Source organism: Globicephala melas, chromosome 1, assembly GCF_963455315.2.
Source record: "Globicephala melas chromosome 1, mGloMel1.2, whole genome shotgun sequence".
NCBI lineage: Eukaryota > Metazoa > Chordata > Mammalia > Artiodactyla > Delphinidae > Globicephala > Globicephala melas.
In genome coordinates this window covers 57,695,518-57,719,264 of record NC_083314.1, presented here as the reverse complement: position 1 = coordinate 57,719,264, position 23,747 = coordinate 57,695,518, and the positions used below count along the sequence as shown (strand labels likewise).

General features: G+C 37.1%; 1 protein-coding gene across 14 annotated transcripts in view; it reads left to right on the top strand.

The window, feature by feature from the left end:
- The window catches only part of PRRC2C (proline rich coiled-coil 2C), a 98,007-nt gene extending 78,068 nt beyond the window's left edge, over positions 1-19,939 (top strand). For 7 of the 14 annotated variants that reach the window (XM_030875484.3, XM_030875486.3, XM_030875483.3 and 4 more), the window contains 11 exons: positions 3,265-3,466; positions 5,676-5,879; positions 7,961-8,073; positions 8,324-8,460; positions 12,057-12,288; positions 12,509-12,631; positions 13,733-13,951; positions 14,289-14,392; positions 14,783-14,909; positions 15,759-15,995; positions 18,023-19,939. In XM_030875484.3, coding sequence (XP_030731344.1) covers positions 3,265-3,466; positions 5,676-5,879; positions 7,961-8,073; positions 8,324-8,460; positions 12,057-12,288; positions 12,509-12,631; positions 13,733-13,951; positions 14,289-14,392; positions 14,783-14,909; positions 15,759-15,995; positions 18,023-18,280 — 1,956 coding nt within the window. In that variant the 3' untranslated portion in view covers positions 18,281-19,939. Of the gene's footprint in view, positions 1-3,264; positions 3,467-5,675; positions 5,880-7,960; positions 8,074-8,323; positions 8,461-12,056; positions 12,289-12,508; positions 12,632-13,732; positions 13,952-14,288; positions 14,393-14,782; positions 14,910-15,758; positions 15,996-17,520; positions 17,574-18,022 lie in introns of all 14 variants that reach the window. The other 7 variants (XM_030875487.3, XM_030875485.3, XM_030875493.3 and 4 more) reach the window with 5 other exon arrangements.
- Positions 19,940-23,747: the final 3,808 nt, after the last annotated feature.

The following is a 23,747-nucleotide window of genomic DNA, read 5'->3' as shown; positions in this document are numbered from 1 at the left end:
TAAAATTGTATTCGTTTCTAATACCACATAGCAGTGACTTGATATCCTCATATTTAAAGTAAGGCGTATTATGCTTGTGAATTTTGTCTTAAAAGTACAGGAGAGCATTTTATATTTCATGTTTGTACTGAGTTCCTCTTAGAGATCTTAATAGTTATTGGATACATAAGTTGTATAGAAAACAACTAACTTGGTGTTGCATGTTTTTTTATCCTAAGTACTAATAATGGTAAGAATGCTAATTTTCTGTCTTTCCTCTAAGTCATGTGTGAATTGAATGAATGTAATGTAGTAATTAAGAATATTTTATGAAGATGTAATTGATTAGATTAATACAAGTGATTTTGATTTGATTTTTGTTGGATAATTTTTGAGTAACGGTCCAAAAGCGTTTTACACAACACATGTTTTTTGATGTCAAGAAGTTTAGGCTTTTTTTTTTTAAATCTCCTATTCTTATAATTTTGAGCTATGTTACTAATACTTTTTTTTACAATTGAGTTATTTGAGAGTATTTTAAATCAGTTGTTCACCTCAAGATTAGTCAGTGGTTAAAAGTACAGATGTGGAATTAAGTGAGGATTTTTTTTTTTAACTGCATTTATTTATCTCTTTGGTGCTGTTTGTTTAGTTTCATAACCTGGGCAAGTATTTATCCTCTACTGTAGCAGGGCTTTCTAATGCTACACTGGTTGCCAGTGAATCTTTTTGATGATCTTCAGGAGAGGGAGTAACTAAGTTTTTTTTAATAATGTGACCAGTGTTTATTTCTAGACTCTTTCTGTTTGATTCTCCAGCCTCCTGACCACTTGTCCCCTTGCCCCCCCCAACTTTTTTTTAATACCCCCAACTTCTTTTTAAGAAGCTGCTTAAATACAAGTTTGAGACTATAAGATTTTACAAGACAACCGCTTCTGCTTTGTGTCATCTCCATCTTTACCCAGTTCTTACTGTTTACTGCCAGTTCCTACTCAGCCTTTTTTGTTGTTTTTCCACCTGAATGACTGTCTTAACCTGTGTTTCATACTATATCTTACATGTGGTTTTTACCGTTATTCTGCTTAAGGCAGTCTCATTTCGCATAAGCAAATACAATATCATCATTAATTATTCTTCAGGCCAGTTGTTGATTCTTCAGAAAGCCTTTCCTCATTGCCTTTCACTTAATGTTTTTAACACCCCAAAAAGAAATAATATGCATTTGAATTAAAGTAAATTTAAATTAAATTGTATTAGCTTAAGGCTTTTTCTGGTTTATTTTTACTTTTTTTTAATTTAATTTTTATTTTATATTGGGGTATAGTTGATTTACAATGTTTTGTTAGTTTTGGGTGTAGAGCAAAGTGATTCAGTTATACCTATACATATATCCATTCTTTTTCAGATTCTTTTCCCATATAAGTTATTACAGAATGTTGAGTAGAGTTCCCTGTGCTATACAGTAGGTCCTTGTCAATTATTTTCACTTTTTTTTGGACACCTTTATTTGAGTAATTTATGAAGTATGGAAATTTCTATTATATGGGTATTGTCAACAGTATACTTGCCAAAAGGAAAAATGAATGTAGTTAAGTAATTATACTTTTTAGTTTCCTTGAATTTCCAAAATTAGAATCTAAATTTTCATGCTGCTTAAGAAATGAAATGAAACCACTGTATATGGCTTAAGTATTATGTAAGATTGATAACCTATAATTTATGTATTTCCCATACAACAAAACTGGTTGTAAAGGCATTGTAGTCTATAACATTGCTCTAAGCTATAAAATCTCAGACTGTACAAGCAAATTGCATTTTGTCTAACTTGCTAAGTGGTGGTGTGGGGGTTTTTTGTTTTTGTTTCTTACCCCCTAAGACTTTTGTTTTAAAATAAAATACATTTGAAACCAGCAAGGTGATTGTGAGGAAAAGGAAAGAGTCAAGTAAACCTAAAAGTGTCCTATGTTTTGAATTTGTAGTAATGATATTAGCCATCAAGAAGAGGTTATATTATATATAGTGTGTGTTTTAACAGGAAAGTAGGGAGATATGTGATACTTCTCAAATACTTAAAATCAGGTTGAAATTTTTAAAGTTGGTACTTCAGAGACCTACAAACTTCCCAACAGTGGTATTTTTAAATCTTATTTGTGAAAAGTACCCTGGTGTAAGTCATTGCAGCTGAATTTTATAGGTTATCTTAGATTTTTCCTCTCAGCTCAGTATTTTGACTAGTAGAACTAAAAACTTCAGAATCTCTCTGTTTGTTCCTTTCCTGTTCAAGGAGCCTCAGGATAGTTGAGGATCTACATCTGTGCTCTCCAGTTCAGTATCCACAAGCCACATGTAGTTATTGAGCACTTGAATGTGGCTAATCCAAGTTGAGGTGTGTGCTGTAAGTTTAAAATTAAATAGATGGTGGATCTGAAATGTTAATTTTTTTAATTAAAACATCTCAATGTTTGTATTGATTATAGGTTTTAATTATTATTGTAGATATATTGGGTTGAATAACATATGTTACCAAAATTAGTTTTACCTTTTTATTTTTATTTTTTAAAGTGTGGCTACTAGAAAATTTAAAATTATATGTGGCTTGCATTTGTCTGTCTGTTGAATAGCTCTAGATAGATTAAACTACGCCTACAGGTAAAACCAGCAGCCACAAATACAAATGGTGGCAGTCAGAACCCAAAATGCTTGATGGGGTCTGGAGGTGAAACAAGAAGTGTTTCTACTGTACCCAAGCCTAAAACCTGTCTGGTTACACTGCCTTTTAAAACACTGAGCATAAAACAGCCAAACAAAAGGTACCTGTCACTTGCCATTTGAGAACTGTTGGTTTAAAAAGAAAGACTGGAGAGAATGGATATTTATTTAATGGAGGGCCTTTAGTGTCTTTCCTACTAGAATCAGAGCCTTATGTCAGTCCTAAAGGGACATGGTATTTCCATTTCCTTATTCACTGGTAGGAATAGGGACTCAGGTTTAGATGATACAAGAGCTGTGACTATATTTCACTGACCTGTTTGCCAAAGCTTTCAACAAGTTCTCTATAGAGACATAATTAAAGCCCACTGCCTCCAATTTGAGTAAAGGAGTAGAGATAAAGGAGAACATGAAAGCTTTGAAAGCCTTATGGTCCTAATCTTTATATGTGGTTTTTGAAAGGTTATAGTTGGAACACATTTATGTATATGTATTTGTTTATATATGTGTATTAGTTTTGTTAGCATAGTGATTTTCTTTTTTTTTTGGCTTTAAAAAATGTTCATTTGGTTGCAGATGGAGTCTGCACGTAAGGCATGGGAAAATTCTCCAAATGTTAGGGAAAAGGGATCTCCAGTAACTTCCACAGCACCTCCAATCGCAAGTGGAGTCAGCAGTAGTGCCAGTGGACCAAGCACTGCTAATTATAATTCATTCTCAAGTGCATCGATGCCTCAGATTCCTGTTGCTTCAGTCACTCCCACAACTTCACTATCAGGTAGAGGTCTTGTACCTTTTCTTTAAATACCTTAAATTATTTAAAGTTTCTTATGATCTTTTCCTGTTTACTATCCCTCAAAGTATTATTTGTAAAAGACAGAAGATTGCACATGAGATAATTATCAGCTGGTTTATAAACTTCTTCCCTCCCTCCCCTCTCTTGCCCTCTCCCAATTTTAATTTGGCAAATATTTAATGATGGCTTACTAAAATACTTCGCTTGACCCTCTCTTCTTCCCACCCCAACTCCCAATACACATACGGGTAAGGAATTGGTGGGAAATTTTCTGTCTTGTTCCTCTAAATTTTTCTATAAATTTCACCTTTTAATTTTTATTATTTAACTCATAGAGCTAATTAGACCAACTCGGAAATAACACAGAATCACAAAGCTTTTAAGTTTTGTGTGATCTGTATCTAATTTGAAGGAGCTCTTGGCCTAAGTCTGTTGGTTTAACATATTTTCTGGGGAAGAGTTACAGGTAGAGAATTTCCAGTCTGTGTTATTTGAGTAAATGATATCCATTAGTTTCGGGGTTTTGTTTTTGTTTTTGTTTTTTAAAGGAAAGTCCATCAGCATCCCAAGTTAAAAGGTGTTTTTCTTTCTTAAATGTTTCTCTAGTGTGTAATCCTTTCATTGAACTATATTTCATGTGGGGCTTTATCATTCTTAAAGAACCAGAGATGTTTCTGAAATATTTGGCTCTAAGAAGGTATACCCTTTTACCATATGTATAACCATGTTTCTTCTACTGAAAATAGAAATTCGTTTTAAGCTTTCCTAATACTCTCTAATGTTTCCAAAACAGTCGGGAAACTCCTTTCCAATACATGTAAAATATATACAGCACAGAATTTACTTGCTTTGGCTAGTTCTCATTTAATGAATGCAGTAATGATTTTCAGTATTCTGGCTTTCTGTGCTATTTTCAAGCACCAAAAGGACTGAGGTTGTACTATAGTTATTTTGACATTATCTGGAATCAGATATATGTATTAAGACAAGCCCAGATATTCAAATCAAAAGAGAGTATTCCAACTGTACTTCTTCCCTCTTTAAACCCTTTCAGGCACTACCCATCACCCATTTCCAAGGCATCTTCATTATGCTTACCAGCTTGGGCCCCAGACTACTTGGGTGGATAGGGGGTGAGGCTATAAAGGAACCAGGAGGAGCGTATGGTAGGAAGATTAGGAAATAAAGGGACTAGGGAGGTTCCTAGTTTTTTCTTTGGAACCCAACTACTTCCTTTCCTTTGGGTCTAGTTTCCCCACATTCCCCTCAACTAGGATAAACTTCTAACAAGGACCTTCTTGGCTAGTCATCCTACTGGTAGATTCAAGTGCAAGAACAGAGGTACCTCAGTCTTGGTCCTCTCTTAGAACATCATTTGATATCTGAAAATAATAACTACTACATCACACTTTTGAATCAAATACCTATATTGTCATTTGCTCTAGTATTATTAATAGTTTGTCTTGTTTTTAACGTATCACTAAATACCAGTTTTTGCTGGTATATATACAAGGAGAGACAGGAATAGTCTTATGTTTATATGACTTTTTAGGAGCAATTTACATTAAATTTTTATATTACATTAATAATTATTCTTAAGGCACTTTATCCTTCTGTGTTTTTATGTCTATGCCTGGCCTTTAATAGATGTTCAAATATTTATTTATAAATAAGTGAACTTCTAAAGATTATCCTTAAGGTATTTTGCCAGAAAGAGGAAAAAAATTCTAACCTTAAGTTTATGTGACTTTTTAGGAGCAATTGTGATCTCTCAAGGCCCATTTTGTGCTAATATTTATGCCTCACCATAAATGAATGAAGCTCTTGATTATCCTTTGTGATGATTAAAAAACTAAATATTAGTTTGAGGCTAAACTATAACAATGTTGTAGGCTCTCAGCCTCCTTATTTTGTGAGTTTATTTTTAAATTTTCTCCTCATTTTAATTTTGTATTTATATTTCTCCAGATTTTATAGTCTTATTTGCATCTGATAAATGTGTCTTCCTTTTACAAGCCCCCTCATATCCACTTGTTGTCTGAGGTACCGTATATAAGCGCCTAATAAGTACACAGTGGGCATAAATATTAATTTTCCAGTTTCTGGTTGGTGCTTGAGTTTACTGTGAACATCAGTGGTACTTTAAAATATGCTACATTTCACCCTTATTTTATCCCTCCTCCGAATGTAGGAGCTGGTACCTATACTACCTCTTCTTTAAGTACAAAATCTACAACCACGTCAGACCCTCCTAATATTTGTAAAGTGAAACCCCAACAATTACAGACAAGCAGCCTGCCTTCTGCAAGTCATTTTTCACAGTTAAGCTGTATGCCTTCCCTTATTGCCCAGCAGCAACAGAGTCCACAAGTCTATGTGTCTCAGTCTGCAGCAGGTAAGATGTTTGAATATAAGGAATTTAGAAAATGAAGACGTTTTAATGCTTTTTTTTCTCTCTTCCCTTACCTTTCAAGTTTAAATATTTTTTGATCTGCTTTGCAAATTTGTTTCCTCATAGAATTGAGTGCTGTCTCTCCTTGGCAAGCATTCTGGGGTGTGTGGCATTTGTTTCTTACACATATGTTATATATATAATAGACATATTAGTGTCCAGTACAGTCTATATCCATGGATTCCGAGTCTACGATTTAACCAACTGTGGATTGAAAGTAATTCGAAAAAAATGTTCACAAAGTTCTAAAAAACAAAACTTGTATTTTCTGCACACAGGTAACTATTTACATAGCACTTACATTGTATTAGGTATTGTAAGTAATCTAGAGATGATTTAAAGTATATGAGAGGGGACTTCCCTGGTGGCGCAGTGGTTAAGAATCTGCCTGCCCTGGTCCAGGAAGATCCCACATGCCGCAGAACAACTAAGCCCGTGTGCCACAACTACTGAGCCTGTGCTCTAGAGCCCACGTGCCTAGAACCCGTGCTCCGCAACAAGAGAAGCCACTGCAATGAGAAGCCCACGCACCACAACAAAGAGTAGCCCCTGCTCTCTGCAACTAGAGAAAGCCTGCGCGCAGCAACAAAGACCCAGTGCAGCCAAAAATAAATAAATAAACAAATTGGAAATAATTAAAAAATGAAGTATATGAGAGGATGTGCTTAGGTTATATGCAAATGATATACCCCATTTTACATTTGCAGGTTTTGGTATCTGGGGGGTGGTCCTAGAACCAACCCTCTACAGATAACTGGAGTTTGTTATCTGAAACCTGACAAATTGATGATAAAGTTCATGAGGAAGAATAAACCTAAGAACAGCAAAGAAGAGAAAAAAATATTTATTGGCAGGGGGTAACTTGTCCTACTAAATGTCACAATGTTAATCTGAGTTAAATAGTAAATAAGCATTTGAAAAATATTCAAGCTCACTAATGATTTAAATTCAAAGTAAAAGGATAGTGAGGCTATTTTTTGTCTTTCCATGTGGGAAATATTAGGAAGATTGATAATACCCCGCATATTTAATACCCACTATCGATAAGGATCCACAGGTATTATTAATAGGCTCTTAAAAGTACATTGCTGGGCTTCCCTGGTGGCCCAGTGGTTGAGAGTCCGCCTGCCGATGCAGGGGACATGGGTTTGTGCCCCGGTCCGGGAAGATCCCACATGCCGCGGAGCGGCTGGGCCCGTGAGCCATGGCCTTTGAGCCTGCAGGTCCAGAGCCTGTGCTCTGCAACGGGAGAGGCCACAACAGTAAGATGCCCATGTACCGCAAAAAAAATTAAAAATAATAATAAAAAAAAGTACATTGCTAGTGAGCATATAAATTGACAGAATTCTTTTAGAAAAGTATCTCAGGATATTTTATGTGTACATAGTCACTGTAGTAGCAGTTTCATAGTTGGGAATCTTATTGTACTGGTAAACTTATTAATCAGAGATATATGTATCAGGGTGTTCATTCATTGCAGTATTGTTTATAATGATAATAAATTAAAAACAACATGGGAAGTTCTCCCAAACATACTATTATATAGAAACAGCATAATACAAAGTAGTGAGTATAAACATAGAGAAGAAATCTGTTAAGAATCTATACCAAATTCTTTCAATTATTAAATGTCAATTCTTTTGAAATATTTTGCTAAATTCTAGTTGGTAGATTTAAAATTGGAGTGGATTTGCTGGTAAACAGGTAGGTTCATTTTCAGTTTTAGTGGATTATGTAAAATTTTACTAGTTTATACTGCAGTGGCGGCACTGTATGAGAGTGTCTATTTTCGTCTGCCTTCACAAGTTCTAGAGTTTCATTGTTTTAATTTTGCATATACCTGTCTGAAAGAAGTTTTACATCTTTTTGCATTTGTATCTTTCCACACTTCTAGTTTTTCCTTGGCTGTATTAATTTTCAGAGGGCTCACTTTATTTGAAATCCGCTTTTTGGGTTTTCTGTTACTATTTGGAAAATTCTGAAGTTTAGACACTCATCGCTGCTTGTTTTTCCTGCCAATCTAGCTCAAATCCCAGCTTTCTATATGGACACAAGTCATTTATTCAATACCCAACATGCACGATTGGCTCCACCATCCTTGGCTCAGCAACAAGGCTTCCAACCAGGTCTCTCTCAGGTAAGTATCACAGGCTTCTTCCATTCTGTATTTGTTTCTTTGCATTTTTGTGGTGTGATAGTATTTGGGGGCTCAATGTAGAACTAGTAATGTATTGAAAAGAAATTTTAGATGTTTACATTTGGTTTTGTTTTAAAAAGGAACTGATACATAGCATTAATCTTTTGTTTCATATCTCGAATGTTTATTTTCCAGGTGTTGTCATTTGTGTATATGGTGTTCATATATTGTTTTTTTCATTGCATTGCAGCCAACTTCAGTTCAGCAGATTCCAATCCCTATTTATGCACCACTGCAAGGGCAGCATCAAGCCCAGCTAAGTTTGGGTGCTGGACCTGCTGTTTCCCAGGCTCAGGAACTATTCAGTTCTTCACTTCAACCATATAGGTAAAAGCTTTAAAATTATGTCTGTGATGTTGGAAACAATGTAATTGCTGAGCCTTCTTGCCATATCCTTTCTACTCCCTCCTTCCCCTCCAAAACTCAATGACCCTCTTACAAACTACATTAAATAATTGTGTTGAGTATATGTCATGAACTTCAGCCTCTGGTAATTTCTGTCAGTCTTTATTGAACAAAGTGAATCGTCAAAGCGTCTTGAAGAAGAGGCTAACAGCAGTCCTATAACAATTAGAAATCACAGAAAATAGCTGCTAAAGGACCTGAAAGTTTGAGTGCCATCTCTCTGCTAACAGCTCTAAATCCAGACCTGCTCTGTGTAAGAGCTGAGGCATGGCAGATATCATTACAGTATGTAAGGGGGCAGAGGCCAGCGTGAAATATAATAAAAGCGAGAGAGTAGAGTGTCAAAGAATAGAAGTAGTGGTGATGAGTGGTGATGCTCTGTAGTGTAGAAGAAACCATTGTTTTGAAAGATTCACTACTGTAAGTTATCTTTGCAGTTAAGCAAGTAATGAAAACTGATCTTTATTGAACTTCTTTATATATGATAGTTATTCAGCCCTTTACATACACTAATTTATTTAGTTTTCACAAAACCATATAAGGTGGATTAAGTCATCCCCATTTGACATTCGAAGAAGTTGTGGGGGTTTTTTTTGTTTTGTTTTTGGATTCTTTGGTATTTTATCCTAATGTTACACTGAAAATAAGTGGCAGAGCCTGGATTTAACCCAGGTGTCTCTCATCTCCAACTTAATGAGAGTGGAAGGGTGGGGTAAGAGTTGAATGACAGCAGTGATCATGGCATAACTCAGTCATCATCATGGTATACCTGTCATTGATACTCATGGTAATGGCCCTAAACCATCAAAAAGAAAAATAAGGGACTTCCCTGGTGGCGCAGTGGATAAGGCTCCACGCTCCCAGTGCAGGGGCCCGGGTTCGATCCCTGGTCAGGGAGCTAGATCCCACATGCATGCTGCAACTAAGAGTTCGCATGACACAACTAAGGAGCCCGCCTGCCGCAACTAAGGAGCCCGTGAGCTGCAAATAAGGAGCCTGCCTTCTGCAACTAAGACCTGGTGCAACCAAATAAATATATAAGTAAATAAATATTTAAAAAAAAGAAAAATTCCTTTCAGGACATTTACTGTAAAGAAGGTTGCAAAACTAGGCATTTCCTTTTGGAATTTTGCTTTTTAAGTGGTTCAGGTAGAATTTCCATACTTTATAGATTAAACTTGGCATCAATTGATACAGCTCATTTCTTTCAGATTACGTTTTATTCCTAAAGAAGCTAGGCTCAGCTAATCAAACTTTCTCAAAGGAACGGAGTTATTAGTAAACTTAATAAATGTGGCTCTCACTTCATTTTTTATTAAAGATTATTCAGTAGAATTTAGTACATCTGTATAATTATATAGTATGTTTTATTTTCTGGTATTATTCTGTCATACCAGAGTAATGGTATAGTATGACAGTTTGGGTTTGGTTATTCCAAGAAATTCTCTCTCACTACAAGTAAAATTATTTACCCCAACTGGAATTATAGGCAATCTCTTTCATGTTATTAAATTTGAGGTTATCTTGAAATTTGTGGTAAAAATTAAAATTTTAAGGCTTCCCTGGTGGCGCAGTGGTTGGGAATCTGCCTGCCAGTGCAGGGGACATGGGTTCGAGCCCTGGTCTGGGAAGATCCCACATGCCGTGGAGCAACTAAGCCTGTGAGCCACAACTACTGAGCCTGCACGTCTGGAGCCTGTGCTCCGCAACGGGAGAGGCCGTGACAGTGAGAGGCCCGCGCACCGCGATGAAGAGTGGCCCCTGCTCTCCGCAACTGGAGAAAGCCCTCGCACGGAAACGAAGACCCAACACAGCCAAAAATAAATAAATAAATTTATTTTTTTAAAAAAAAATTAAAATTTTAAAACTTCAGTAGATTTAGATATAGCAAATAGATTTAATCTCAGAACTAATCTCCTTTTAATTGGTACTGGCTGTTTGAAACATTGTTGAAAAGTTTGCTACTTTTCAGCTCTGTTAAAAAGAGTTTAGTAATTAATAGTAAGGTCTTCCATAGCCATGGGAGATGGATTAGCAATGCAATTCTGTATTTGTAACCCCCATTTTAACAATTGCCTTGGAAGATGTACTTTTTTTTTTCAGTACGCGGGCCTCTTACTGTTGTGGCCCCTCCCGTTGCGGAGCACAGGCTCCGGATGCGCAGGCTCAGCAGCCATGGCTCACGGGCCCAGCTGCTCCGCGGCATGTGGGATCTTCCCAAACCGGGGCACGAACCCATGTCCCCCTGCATTGGCAGGCGGACTCCCAACCACTGCGCCACCAGGGAAGCCCCAGAAGATGTACTTTTTAAGACCAGACCTGTTCAATAGAAATATAAGCTGTATATGTAATTGTGGCAAATGGCTACTTGGAAGGCACCAGTTTCAACTTTGAAAGTAGTTTGTATCCCTACCGCATCATTCTGCTGTTTCTTGTTCTGAACGTAACTAGCATAGTGTTTATTAGCAGGGAATCCTTGAATTAATTTCTGCCAGGACCAGGGTAGTTTTAACAGTATGCTTATGTTTTACATTTTATATTTGAAACAGATTATAAGTGGACATTGTAAAGAATACTTGTGACCCTAGACTAGTGCTCCTGCTTAATGGGTTTTGTTCCTGTCACATGTGTACAGATTGGACGCCTCCATCCCAGAAATAGTAGGGCAGTCTGAGGTTAGATTTCAGCATTGTATTTTTTTTGAAACCTTTCAAATGTGCAGTACAGTATTATTAACTATAGTCACCATGCTGTACATTACATCCCCATGACTTATTTTATAATGGGAGGTTTATACCCTTTGACCATAATAGTGTGTTGCATATCTGAACATTGCTAAGAGAACAGATCTTAAAAAGTTCTCATCACAAGGAAGAAAAAAATGTGTAACTGTGTGGTGACAGATGTTAACTAGACTCATTGTGATCATTTTGCATACATACAAATACCAAATCATTATGTTGTACACCCGAAACTAGTGTAATGTTATAAGTCCCTTATACCTCAATTAACAAAACAAAATTTTGTGGGTAATCTTGTTGCTAACTACTACTCTGCTTCATTCCATAGAGGTCTTGAGACCTCTTAGAGGAAAAATATATGTACATATATATGTATGTATGTATATACACACACATATATGTGGAAGTAATGAAATACGAATAACGAAAGTCAGAGCTATTGGGGTCTATAAATTTGAATAGAATGTCAGTACCAAAGAGAAGAACAGCAGATTTGGTTCTGAGCTGGCTAATGAAAACATGAAAAGAGAATTATTCTCATTGTTAAAGAGAAGGAAATCTTACCATTTCCTCAGGAAGAGCAAGCCTTTTCCCAGAACTTTTACATGGGGAGCTTTGCTGTATACAGGGCTCTAAATCTTGAAACAAGTGCTTTAGACACACTCTGCCTCTTTAATTGTGCTGATTAGAGTATTTGGTCATTTGAGATACTCATTCTTAAGATTCCAGATAGAATTAACTTCTAACACAAGCCTTTTCTCTTTAATACTTCTGTAGATCTCAGCCAGCCTTCATGCAAAGCAGTCTATCCCAGCCATCTGTGGTACTTTCTGGTACTGCCATCCACAACTTCCCAGCTGTCCAACACCAGGAACTTGCCAAGGCACAGTCGGGTCTTGCCTTTCAGCAAACTTCAAATACTCAGCCTATTCCTATACTGTATGAACATCAGTTGGGTCAGGCATCAGGACTAGGGGGTTCCCAACTGATTGATACACATCTTCTCCAGGTAAGGCAGGAGCTAGAATCATGCACTGTCTTTGTATTCCTATGCAGCAAATTATTTAAGAAAACAGTTTTGAAAGAAAAAATGTTAAATGGCGCAGTGGAAAAAACAAGATCTTCCTTTCTATCTAATGCTAAAATTCTTAGAGCTTACTTTGAAGTCATGATCTTGATATCTGAACTGAAAAATATTTCAATCTTACTTCTTACAAAATATTTTCTAGGCTAGAGCGAATCTTACCCAGGCTTCAAATCTTTATTCTGGACAAGTACAACAGCCTGGTCAGACAAATTTTTATAACACTGCCCAGTCACCAAGTGCTCTCCAGCAGGTAAACTATGGCATGGTAAATTTCCTCAATTTTCTTTACTATTATTGTTGTTGTTGCTGCTGTTGCTGTTGCTGTTGCTTTTGTTATTGTTGGGGAATTTAAATAGAACCAAGATGGGGAAGTGGTGCAGTGGTTTCAGACTTCTCTCTGAGATGTCTCGGAATTCCATGGGGTCCACTAGTAGTGGGACATGTTTCAGTCCTATACCACCCCTCTTCTCACCCCCACTTCAATCCATTATGTTTTTTACCTCTTTTTAAAATGGATTTCTGTGTAATCATTTATTTTAACAAAAGATTCCACAAATGTAAAAATTTGAAAACCATTGTCCAGGATATGCAGTTACATGTGTGATAAATGCTTTACCCATTTGTGCTAGAGGTGAAGGAAGACCCTGAAGACCACCACACCGGTTAATATAATACATAGGACTGTGTGGCAGAGTTATGACAGTAAAAATGACAAACACATTTCTTAAGTATATGAATGTAATAATAATTTTCAGTGAAAAATGTATATTTTTATGAAACTATCTCCTCTGGCAATGTCATTAATCAGCTTACTCTTTGAAAGTTGGTAGAGGGCTGGAGGAGAGAGGCAAGCCATTAGTCATTTTCTCATAACTATGTTTGGTGGCTATTTTAGGGGGTGAGAATTCAAAAAATATCACCACATTGACGTTCAAATTAAATATTATTTGTATGAAAACTGAAAGACTATTTTTTTGTCAAAGCTCATTTTGACCACACCTGAAAACAGTATAAAAATGTCTGTTATAAAAATGAAAGTTGTAACTGCTTTCTTAAATTGTATATTCATAATTTTATTGTATTTTGTGGTTATTAGGCATGTACTATGGGTTAATTCAAAGATAGTCATAATTATTTTATATGTATAGTTTCTCTACTGCTAATCTGTTTTATTGTTGCACATTTAATAAAAGAATGGAGATAGTCGCTAAGCAAACTATTTATATGTGAAATATAGTAATAGATTGAAGTATTCTGTTTAAAACATTACTCAAAAGTATTTGAAGAGTCATGTATAATATATAGTAAAAGGGATATACAACAGGTCTAAGCAAATAGTTACAGTTTCTGTTTGCTTATTTTCTAGGTTACAGTACCTTTACCAGCCTCCCAGCTTTCCTTGCCTAATTTTGGATCCACCGGGCAGCCTTTAATTGCTCTGCCTCAGACTCTTCAGCCCCCATTACAGCATACCACCCCACAAGCACAGGCCCAGAGCATGAGTCGTCCTGCACAAGTAAGCCAGCCTTTCAGGGGATTAATCCCTGCTGGAACACAGCACAGCATGATCGCAACCACAGGAAAAGTAAGTGAAGAGAAATGTACGCAGTTTCTTTGAGAATTTAAGGCCATGAGTTTAGATATGCATCTGTGTAGTATATAAAAATAAAATGCATCAGTTTTTACCACCCTCCAAGAAATGTCAAACTCAATATACTTATTTTTTATCTACTCTCTGTTAATGTGTTTGGTCCCCTCTGGTTTTTACCTAATAACAAAGAATTCATAAATTTTGTGGAGGAATTTTGTACTAAGGTTCTTTGCACTTTGCCAGATGAAGTTATCATATATAGAATACTAAACACAGCACTTTAGTTTATGGAATTGCAGAAATATTAAGTTTACTTTATGCTCTTTCTCAGATGTCTGAAATGGAACTAAAAGCCTTTGGAAGTGGCATTGATATAAAACCAGGCACACCTCCAATCAGCGGTAGAAGCACCACACCAACGTCTAGTCCTTTCCGGTAAAATGGGCCTTTAAATTTGCTTATAGAATATCCGAATAACTGAGCACCATTTGTTTGTTAGATACTTAATGCCACTTTTCCTATAGTAAGTATAAGACATTCTGATAGTTTTACCAAAATGTTAAGCTATTAAGTTATTAAGAATGTATTTGCTGTACTCTATTTTAAGAAAAAAAAATTTAACCCAGGGAAAATCTAGCTAGTGTGCTTTCTCACATCTGCACCTCCAGTGTCTCTTCATTACCACCATAATGTTTGGTAACTCACCTTGGTAAATTTGCATCAACTACCAAGTATGATGAATCTACCAAGAGCAATGTCTCTAAAAATCTAACAGCATCATTTATGTGGCACTACCGTACTGACCAGTGATGGCTTCTTTCCAAGGGCTACTTCCACAAGTCCGAACAGCCAGTCCAGCAAAATGAACAGCATTGTCTATCAGAAGCAGTTCCAGTCAGCCCCTGCCACTGTGAGAATGACACAACCTTTTCCTACACAGTTTGCACCCCAGGTGGGCAGATATAAGTGAGAAATGAGTATTATTTACTTGCAGGTGATTGCTAATCTGGCTAATTCTCTGATTTAATAATCTTGCCGTATTATAACCAGTTTAGAAACAGTTTTTAGTAAATTTATGACATTCAAATATATTCTCTACAATCTTTAGCTAGACACAAGTAGTAACCATATAGTTCTAAAGCAGACAATTGAAATATAGTCATAAGATTCCCCACACAGCTCTGATCATTCATTTCAGTCCTGATCCTTTTATCTTTTTGAAGATGACTTTTCAGAGAAGGGTCCCAGTGCTTAACGTTTTCTAGTTTTAAAGTTGGGGGGTGGGGGGGTTGGTTTTTGTTTTTTTAAGATAACTATATGTAGTTGAGCTGGAAATTCAAAAAGGTGTTCTATTGTATGTGTAAAAATGTTGGCTTCCCTTTGCTAATCATATGGAAGGACTAACTAAAGTTAATAAGCACTCTCATATATTTGTTGAATTAGTATTATTTTCATTTATCTTCAGATTATATTTGGTATAGGTATGTGCCTTTTCTGCAGTTATATCTTTTTTTAAAGATATCCTAATTAATAGCCTTTCTGTCTCCCCTTCAGAATTTGTAGCTGAAATGCTAGAACCAACTCAAGTGCCATAGCATGCTTTGCCTAATTTTTCGGTTAGATTCTCCAAGCATGGCCCATTTGTTCTTGGTCCTTGTAATAGAATGGCACAAACCCATACACTTCCTTTCACTGACAGAATGGGCACAGATTTACTCTGGGATAAGCCAACCTGGTCTAGTTGGCAAATTTTTTCTTTTTTTAACAGTTCAATGTTGTATGTTTTGTTTTTTTCACTCAGATTCTCTCTCAGCCTAACCTGGTCCCTCCATTGGTAAGAGCCCCACATACTAACACCTTCCCAGCGCCTGTTCAGAGGCCACCAATGGCACTGGCCAGTCAGATGCCTCCTCCGCTGACCACAGGCCTCATGAGCCATGCTCGTTTGCCACATGTAGCCAGGGGTCCTTGTGGATCACTATCTGGAGTCAGAGGTAATCAGGCCCAGGCTGCGTTGAAGGCTGAACAAGACATGAAGGTTAGTACAGTGTTAACAGCCAACAGAGCAAGAATCTGTCTCTGAACCATGTCTTAAGATGCCTCTGGACCCATAACTGCATATCCAGGCATTCATTGTCTTAGCAGACTTTTAACCAAACTAACTACTTTTATTCATCCTACCCCGCCCCCCTTTTTTAATTTCTTTTTTTTCTCCCTACCCTCCCCACACTTTTTTCTTTCTTTTTTTTAATGTTTTTGTTGTTTTTTGTTTTTTGCAGCTATAGTCAGCAAACAAGTTAACATTTTAAACTCTGTGGCCAAATGAATTGCTTACAAAATAAATATTTGAGGGAGATCTAAGTTTAGCTACTACATTTTTTGGAAGAGCAAATAAGTAATATGAATAATTATAGGCTTCCCCATTTTCTTTTTTTTTTTTTCTCCCTTTCCACCCCACCCCCATCCCCCCATCCCAAGATATAAATCATGGTTATGTGAAAACTCTGGAATGGGTGAGGCATTTACCTATCTTGATTTTTCTTCCTTCATGAGTCATCCAAGTATAGTTTTCTTCTCAAACTGGTTTCATACCCTTTTTTTTGCCTGCCACCTGAGGCAGCCATATTCCACAACAGATTGTATAGTGTAGATGAAGAACTCAAAAAGCACTTTGGGATCCTTCGTGATAAAAGGCGCTGATAAACTTGAGGTTTGCTAATGCAGAAGGGTGCCTTTAGGAGTCTGTGTGGGGACAGTTTTTATAGCATAAACCTTACCTGTCTGCCTGTACAGCTAGCTGAATCAGTTTATTTCTGTTTCTACACTTAACTTCAGAGGTCTTAATAATTTTGCCAATTTTGTCACTTTATATATCAGGTCAGACAAGAACAAAGAAAAGCTTACTGCTTTCAAATGGGAAATGTCCATAGTAAATGCTTTACTCTGAATTAGAAACATGTTTGTGACAATCCTGCTAGAAAATTCGGTTGACTGAGTAAAGTTTCTTTCTGGGTGGATATCCCTTGTTTCTGATGCTGAGTAATCAGATTTAAAGACTGCCCTGCAGTGAAATGCTTGTTAAATGTTACCCATTTTAAAATAGGCTGTGTGCCTAGGATTTCCATCCATTCATAACTATTAAAAATACTAGTATGTGTAGAAGTCTTTGGAAACCATTTGGCCTTGGTTTCCAGTTCTCTTGCCTTCTTGGCACTTGATTTTCATACATCCCCATGTTGGAAATGACATTAGAGCTTAATAATGAATGGGCTGGGGAAGGATACAGATTTCATGAAAATTGCTTCAGATCTTTGAATATAGTACAGGTTACCTATAGAACATGAAGGGCTTTTGTTATATGCAAGAGGTGTAGAAACTTTAGTTTTAATTGTGTATGTTATACAATGGTATAATTTACAGATTGACGTAAGTATATTCTGTGGGGGCACAGAGTCAATAAAACTAGGAAATTATTTTACCAGCTCAGAATGTGGTAGGAGCTATCAGAACTTAGTGATCAAGTGAAGTTGTAGTTACTAATTTCTGATGCTCTTCCCCTGCAGAAGAGAGCTGTGGGAAGAGGACTCAGCCACAAGACATTTGGTCCTAGGTGTTGGTAATGCCACAATATAAGTGCTTCCTTTTCATTTTATTGTAGACCACATATTGATAACTAGAAGTTTTAAGTATTACATACATGTTTTCAAATTTGCAAGCAGCCTCCCTAAATAAAATTTAATATCAATAAGCTTTGTTCCAGAAAAGATACAAACCAACAACAATTTCTATTTTATTATTTTATAAAAGGGCAAACTTTTAAAAGATGGTGGGAGGTGGTCCTGTTCTTTTTATATTTTTTTTTATTATTTTTTTAAATCACATGGAATGTTTTCAAAAACAGGAAGAAATCTATCCATTAAAAGCCAAAAGATCAGTGAGGTACTTTGGGGCCAAACCAACATGGGGAAAACTGATTTGTGATTGGTAAAAGAATTTGAACTGAGCTTGATTGACAAGCTTTGGTAATACTGTAGCATTTTCAGTTGTTGTTTCTCATTTTTTAAGGCAAAGCAGAGAGCAGAGGTTCTTCAGTCCACGCAGCGGTTCTTCTCTGAACAGCAACAGAACAAACAGATAGGAGGCAAAGCCCAGAAAGTGGACAATGATTCAAGTAAACCTCCTGAAACACTGACCGACCCTCCTGGTGTCTGTCAGGAAAAAGTAGAAGAAAAGCCACCCCCTGCACCCACCATAGCCACCAAACCTGTTAGAACTGGACCAATCAAACCTCAGGCAATCAAAACCGAAGAAACAAAATCCTAAAGGCTGTGGGCTGTTGCAGGGGGTTGGGGGAAGGGAGAGGGGAGAGAGGGAGGATGAAGTCAGATAATGCCAGCAGCCAAAGGGGTAAAATGGTCTCTGACATTATCCTGTCCAGAGCTTGGAGGTGCACAAGGGACATAGGAGCAATTTACACTGACACACAGCTGCTGCACCAGTAAAAATGAGGCTTTGCCAGCTTGCACCTACTATATAACATGCATTCTGTTGATGGCCATGCATCTTCAGTCAGAAATTTATATACGAATATGTGCACACATTCCTTGAGTGCATATAATTTAGAACTAAAATCCTTATGGTTAGATGAAACACCAGAAATGTGAGGGCAGTAACATCACAGAGGAATAGCTCAGCCTGAACAATGCAATGATCCCAGCTAAGACATCAGACGTGGTTTCTTTGCTCCGTTATGTTCTTTGGATATGGTTATAGCATTTATAGGCTTGGTGGTGAAGAACAGAAGATAACTGGTGCTGGATAGAGGAGCCTTATTTTTTATTATGGCAGCTTGCTATTTTTGTAACGTGGTGATTGAGTTGAACACAATCAAAGTACAGTAACTGATCTCCCCTTCTTCCTGAATGAGTGAGCAGATGATGAAATATTGTCGTCAGCATCCTTGAACATATCCAGGTGGGCAGTGTTTGGCTACTGCTTCTGTTTGAAAAGATGCTGTGTTTTGGTTGTGGCCCAAAGGTTTGATGTGCTACTTGGCGTTTTCTTTCTTCCGTGGAGCTCTTACGGTTCAGACACAACAGAGTTGGTCAAATACTAGTTAGGTTGAATCTTGCTTGCCTCTACTCAGTCATCTTTGTATGAATCCAGTAGTTTTTTTTATTTTTTAAAACGGTTTTTAGCTGATGTTCATGAAGATCAGTGAGTACCTAGAACTGTGCCACTAAAGAAAGGAAATCCTATCTAAGAAGGTGCATTTCTGCACTAGAGCTGTGTTATAACCATCCTTTGGGCCCTCTGCTGGAAAAGTAGAATCAAGTCTCAAATAATGCCTTTTTAATTATATCCTCTAGTATTATAGATGTAGGACAGTACTGTATCATACCTCTGTGAATGTAAAATATCTTGTACCTGCTTTATGATACGTAGTAGTGACCGTGCTTTATCAGATCTGTTTTTAATGACGTTGTTCTAGAATGTTTTCTTTCCAGATGATAATTGAGAAGCTAATTAAAAAAAAAAATGGTGCCAGGTACCACAACAGTAACAGAATTTGCTGTTTTCTGAGGTTTTGTTTTTTACTTTTTTTTTTAATGGAGTGCGCTGGATGTCTCTATAATTTTGTTCAGATGACTGCAGAACCTGGAAAAGCTGTTGCTGCTATTGATGCATAACATACTGCTATTGGTCTTTTTATATAAATAAATAAATCTATCTATATATATATATACATATATATATAATTTGAATTTTTGGAAACTTTAGCTGTGCTGTCAACTTTGGAGAAGTATCCCAGTTGTACCGTGTTGGGTTGGCATTGTACAGAAATCAACAGCCATATTGGTCTAGAAACATTAAACATAATTTTTTCCATTTGTACAGGGGTAACGCACTGTATTAAATATGTAAGGTCTTATCTACATGGGTTTGATTACAGAAACTAATAAAGTATTCTCTAAATAATGAGTCTTGGAGCTTCTTATCCATTCCTAAAATCTGAAGCAAGAAGGCTTGTCACATACCAAAAAGAGTGATCAAGACTACATTATGCTCTAGGAAAAAAGTCATCATCCCAAGACTTGATTTCTAACTTTCAAAAACTCTAAAGCTTATTCAATCAAAGTAAAGATTGTTTCAGAGGATAATGTTTATGGCTCCTGTTCTCAAGGTAGCCATACTCCTGTTGAAAGCAGTCTGCCAAGGAGGAGGAGAAGAGAAGTCTTTCTTGATGATGCAAAGTGCTGAATGTAGAAAATAGAATCGCCATGCTTCTGGCTGGAAATGGAAGGACCCAAAATAGATCTCAGTACTTATATTTGTATTTTTCTTATTTTTGCTAGCACATTCATAGCCATTATCACCCACACAAGCAGACAGTAAGGGAGTTTGTTTTATCATTCACTCAATTTGTGAAGTGAAGTACTGAGGGATTTCAATTGCCTAAAATCCTGTATCCAGAACGTGTGGCTTCCAGATCCAGCTTTAGGAAAACTAGTAAATTCAGTTACTAATAACCTGTGTGCCTTTTTTACTCATAGATGCTGTGATTCTTAAACATTGAAAATATGCAAGTACTAATAAACCCTACCTTGATGTCCAAGCTTTCCAGTCTCAGGTTTTTCTCTAAATGTGCTCTAATTTGGTATGATGGAGAAGGCTGGGAACACAAGCCTCTACCAAAATGCTGTAGTCACTACTTCACATATGTGCCTTCTCACTCACTTCCATTACCACTCTTTCATATTCTCATCCTTAAGTTCAGTCCTCCTAAATTTTAGGACTTTTAGGACTTACAGAGTGACCAACCAGCTGTATAGTGTGCACCGTCTTCACTTACAAGCCACCAAGTATGTGCTGTTCAGTTGGTTGTGTTAATTTGAAACCATTAATACCTTAGGCCCTTTATTAGCTAGGATCTACAGTGGAAAAAATGACAATGAAAGTATAGCCAATGAAAGAAAGATATTTGTATAAGTTCTTCTCCACAGTTTGGTCATATAAATCTTATCTCTGGCTTCTCCAACATAGGACACGATAACCCAAAAGATGTTGCAGTTAGTGGTTGACAGTAGACTTGGTCACATAACCTTCTGCCCCTTCAGCCCTTCTGGTAAGGGGGAAGGGGCATGATTTTGTCCTTAGTTAATACAAATTGTGCTCTATGATAGAAAAATGATCAGGGGCTATGTTGGGGAATGAGATGAGTATAGTCTGAAAAGGCATTCAATTTACTTGCTTTCACAGTATAAATTACAGAAAGCAAATCTCCAACATACTCTTGGTTGGGGGCAAGATGTAGAAGGTAGGATCAGAGTATATCATAGGTTTAAAAAAGTTGAGAGTAGATGGTCAGAACCTAAATGTATGAGGTATGTCTTTTCTAACAGGTCATCGGTGATTTTTTTTAAGGCAAATAATCCATTTTATTTTTATTTTTTGGCTGCGTCTGGTCTCTTAGTTGCAGCACGCGGGCTTCTCTCTAGTCGTGACACGTGGGCTAAAGAGCACATGGGCTGTGTAGTTGTGGTGCACGGGTTGCAGCGTGCAGGCATAGTTGCCCTGTGGCATGTGGGATCTTAGTTCCCCGATCAGGGATTGAACCCGCATCCCCTGTGTTGGAAGGCGGATTCTTAACCATTGGACCACCAGGGAAGTCCCCATCAGTGATTTTTTTTATGCTGCCACTGTATCATATTTCATTGCTTCTTGGCATTTTCAGTGTTTTCACTTTTCCATTCCAATCATAGTCAGCAGTTAACCACAGTTGACCTATTTGTGAAAAGCATCTTAATTCTATTTTAGGTGCTTTAAGAAACTTTAGCCATAAAATTTCTGCTTGTGAAATGAAACAAAAGAACTAGACAAAGATGTCTTCATGTTACACTGGCTATCTTAGCATTTGCATGTTTCTTTTACGTTGCCAAAGGGAAATGGTTCCTTGGCCCCTTTCCTTCCTCTGTGTGCTGGTCCTCACACCTTCAGGTGTAGGGCTGGGTCTGCTGTTGGTGCTCAAATTAGTGACTGGTTTTCCTGGAATATCCAGAAGATGGTGGCAACAGATGTTAAGCCAAGAGTGCTATTGATTTTCAGCCTTTCTTGAGTTACAGTGGGTAAAAGCTTATTTCTGTGGTAGGGTGACCGTGACATGGCATCACTTAGATTCTTAATAGAAGCCCTCAGATCTATCTTTCTGAACTGGGGGCTGTTTAGAGTGGGAAATCAGAAAATATGGATACTTTAATTGCATGATTTTAGGTGTACATTTATTTTCCATCCAACCTTTTGACAAAGCCTATGCCATTTCTTTGACATGTCTGCTAGAGTCTTTTAGATATGGCGAATACAGAATTTCTTTGAATTTTTACAGATACTTTCCGTCAGTTTTTTCCACACCTAATTTGACAAGAATTTTTTAGAGTGAAAATTGGTAGATATCAAGCAATATAGACAACACATATTGACTAATGCCCATTGCTAGGAGGCTGTTATCTAGGAATGGTTAAAAAAGTTTGGGTAAGATTCACCAACTTAACTCCATATTCTAACATGGAATTACTCCAAAGAATTATTGTCAAAAACACACATTTCCCTGGACAGGGAAATATCATACCAAAGGAGAAGGAAATTTTACTTGCACTGGAGAGTTTAAGCAAGCGATGAGGCTCTGTTATAATTAGGCAAGGAGTCAAGTATCAACTACGTATGTGTCAGGTGCTGGGAATATAGAAGACAGTTCTTACCTCAACATAGTCTAGTGGTAGCTTGAGGTCTTTCAGGTTGCCATCACTGATACCTGACCTCTATTTCCTGGGTCCCTCAAGCTGTCTTCTTCCAGTCAATCTCTCCCTTCCCCTGCCATATATCCATACTGCTTAACTTCTAAGTATGATTAAAACCTTCTAAAAGTATTTAGGTAATACTAATCTGGTCTTGTTTCTCACCATTTCTTGATACACTAGGTAGTAAGTAGTAGAATTATATGTAAATTTTGGTCTTACTGGTTTCTGAGCAAAAAAAGCGAAGTCAACAATTTGTTCATCTGAGATGAAAAGGGAGCCCCTAAATGAGTTAATATTCAGTGGAGAATTAGAGTGCGGAAATTTCATTAATCAGGCCTGAGGTTCCAGATGAATAAGTCTTAGGTTCAGGTTCAAGGATGATGTAGAGGGACAGAAAAAGGATGGACAGATGTATCTTGGCCCACTGGAATTAGATTTGGAAGTGTTCAATTTCAGTTAATTTCACACTGTTAGGTGTGGAATGATACGTGGTTTACTGACTTAGGGTTGTGGTTTTCAAATTGGAAGTACACATACTGTTCAACTGAAGCAGTTTTACTTTAAAATTTTGGCCAAGGGATTCATCTGCTACAAAACACAAGCATTAACATGAATAAGGTTGATTGATTCCAGAGAGGAGCTGCCCTCTCAAACTCTTTAATATGAGAAGCCAAAAAGACGATTGTACCAAGAGTAAAGCCACACTTCCCACAGAAGCTGATAGTGATACCCATTGGGGGGATTGATTGGTTCTTGAATTTCTATAACCTGGGAATAGAAATGGATGTTATAAAGTTCCCTCTTAAACAGCTCAGTTACCAGAATTTTATATCCAGCTTAAAGCCTCATGGGGGAAAAACAATTCTCATAGACATTACCACCTTTTTTTCCTCAGCAGCCCAGAATCAGGGCATAGTTCAGGTGCTTGAGTTTTGTTTTAACCCTCCTGGCCAAGTAGGCCTCCCACATAAAGCAATCCTATTCCTAACCATAGG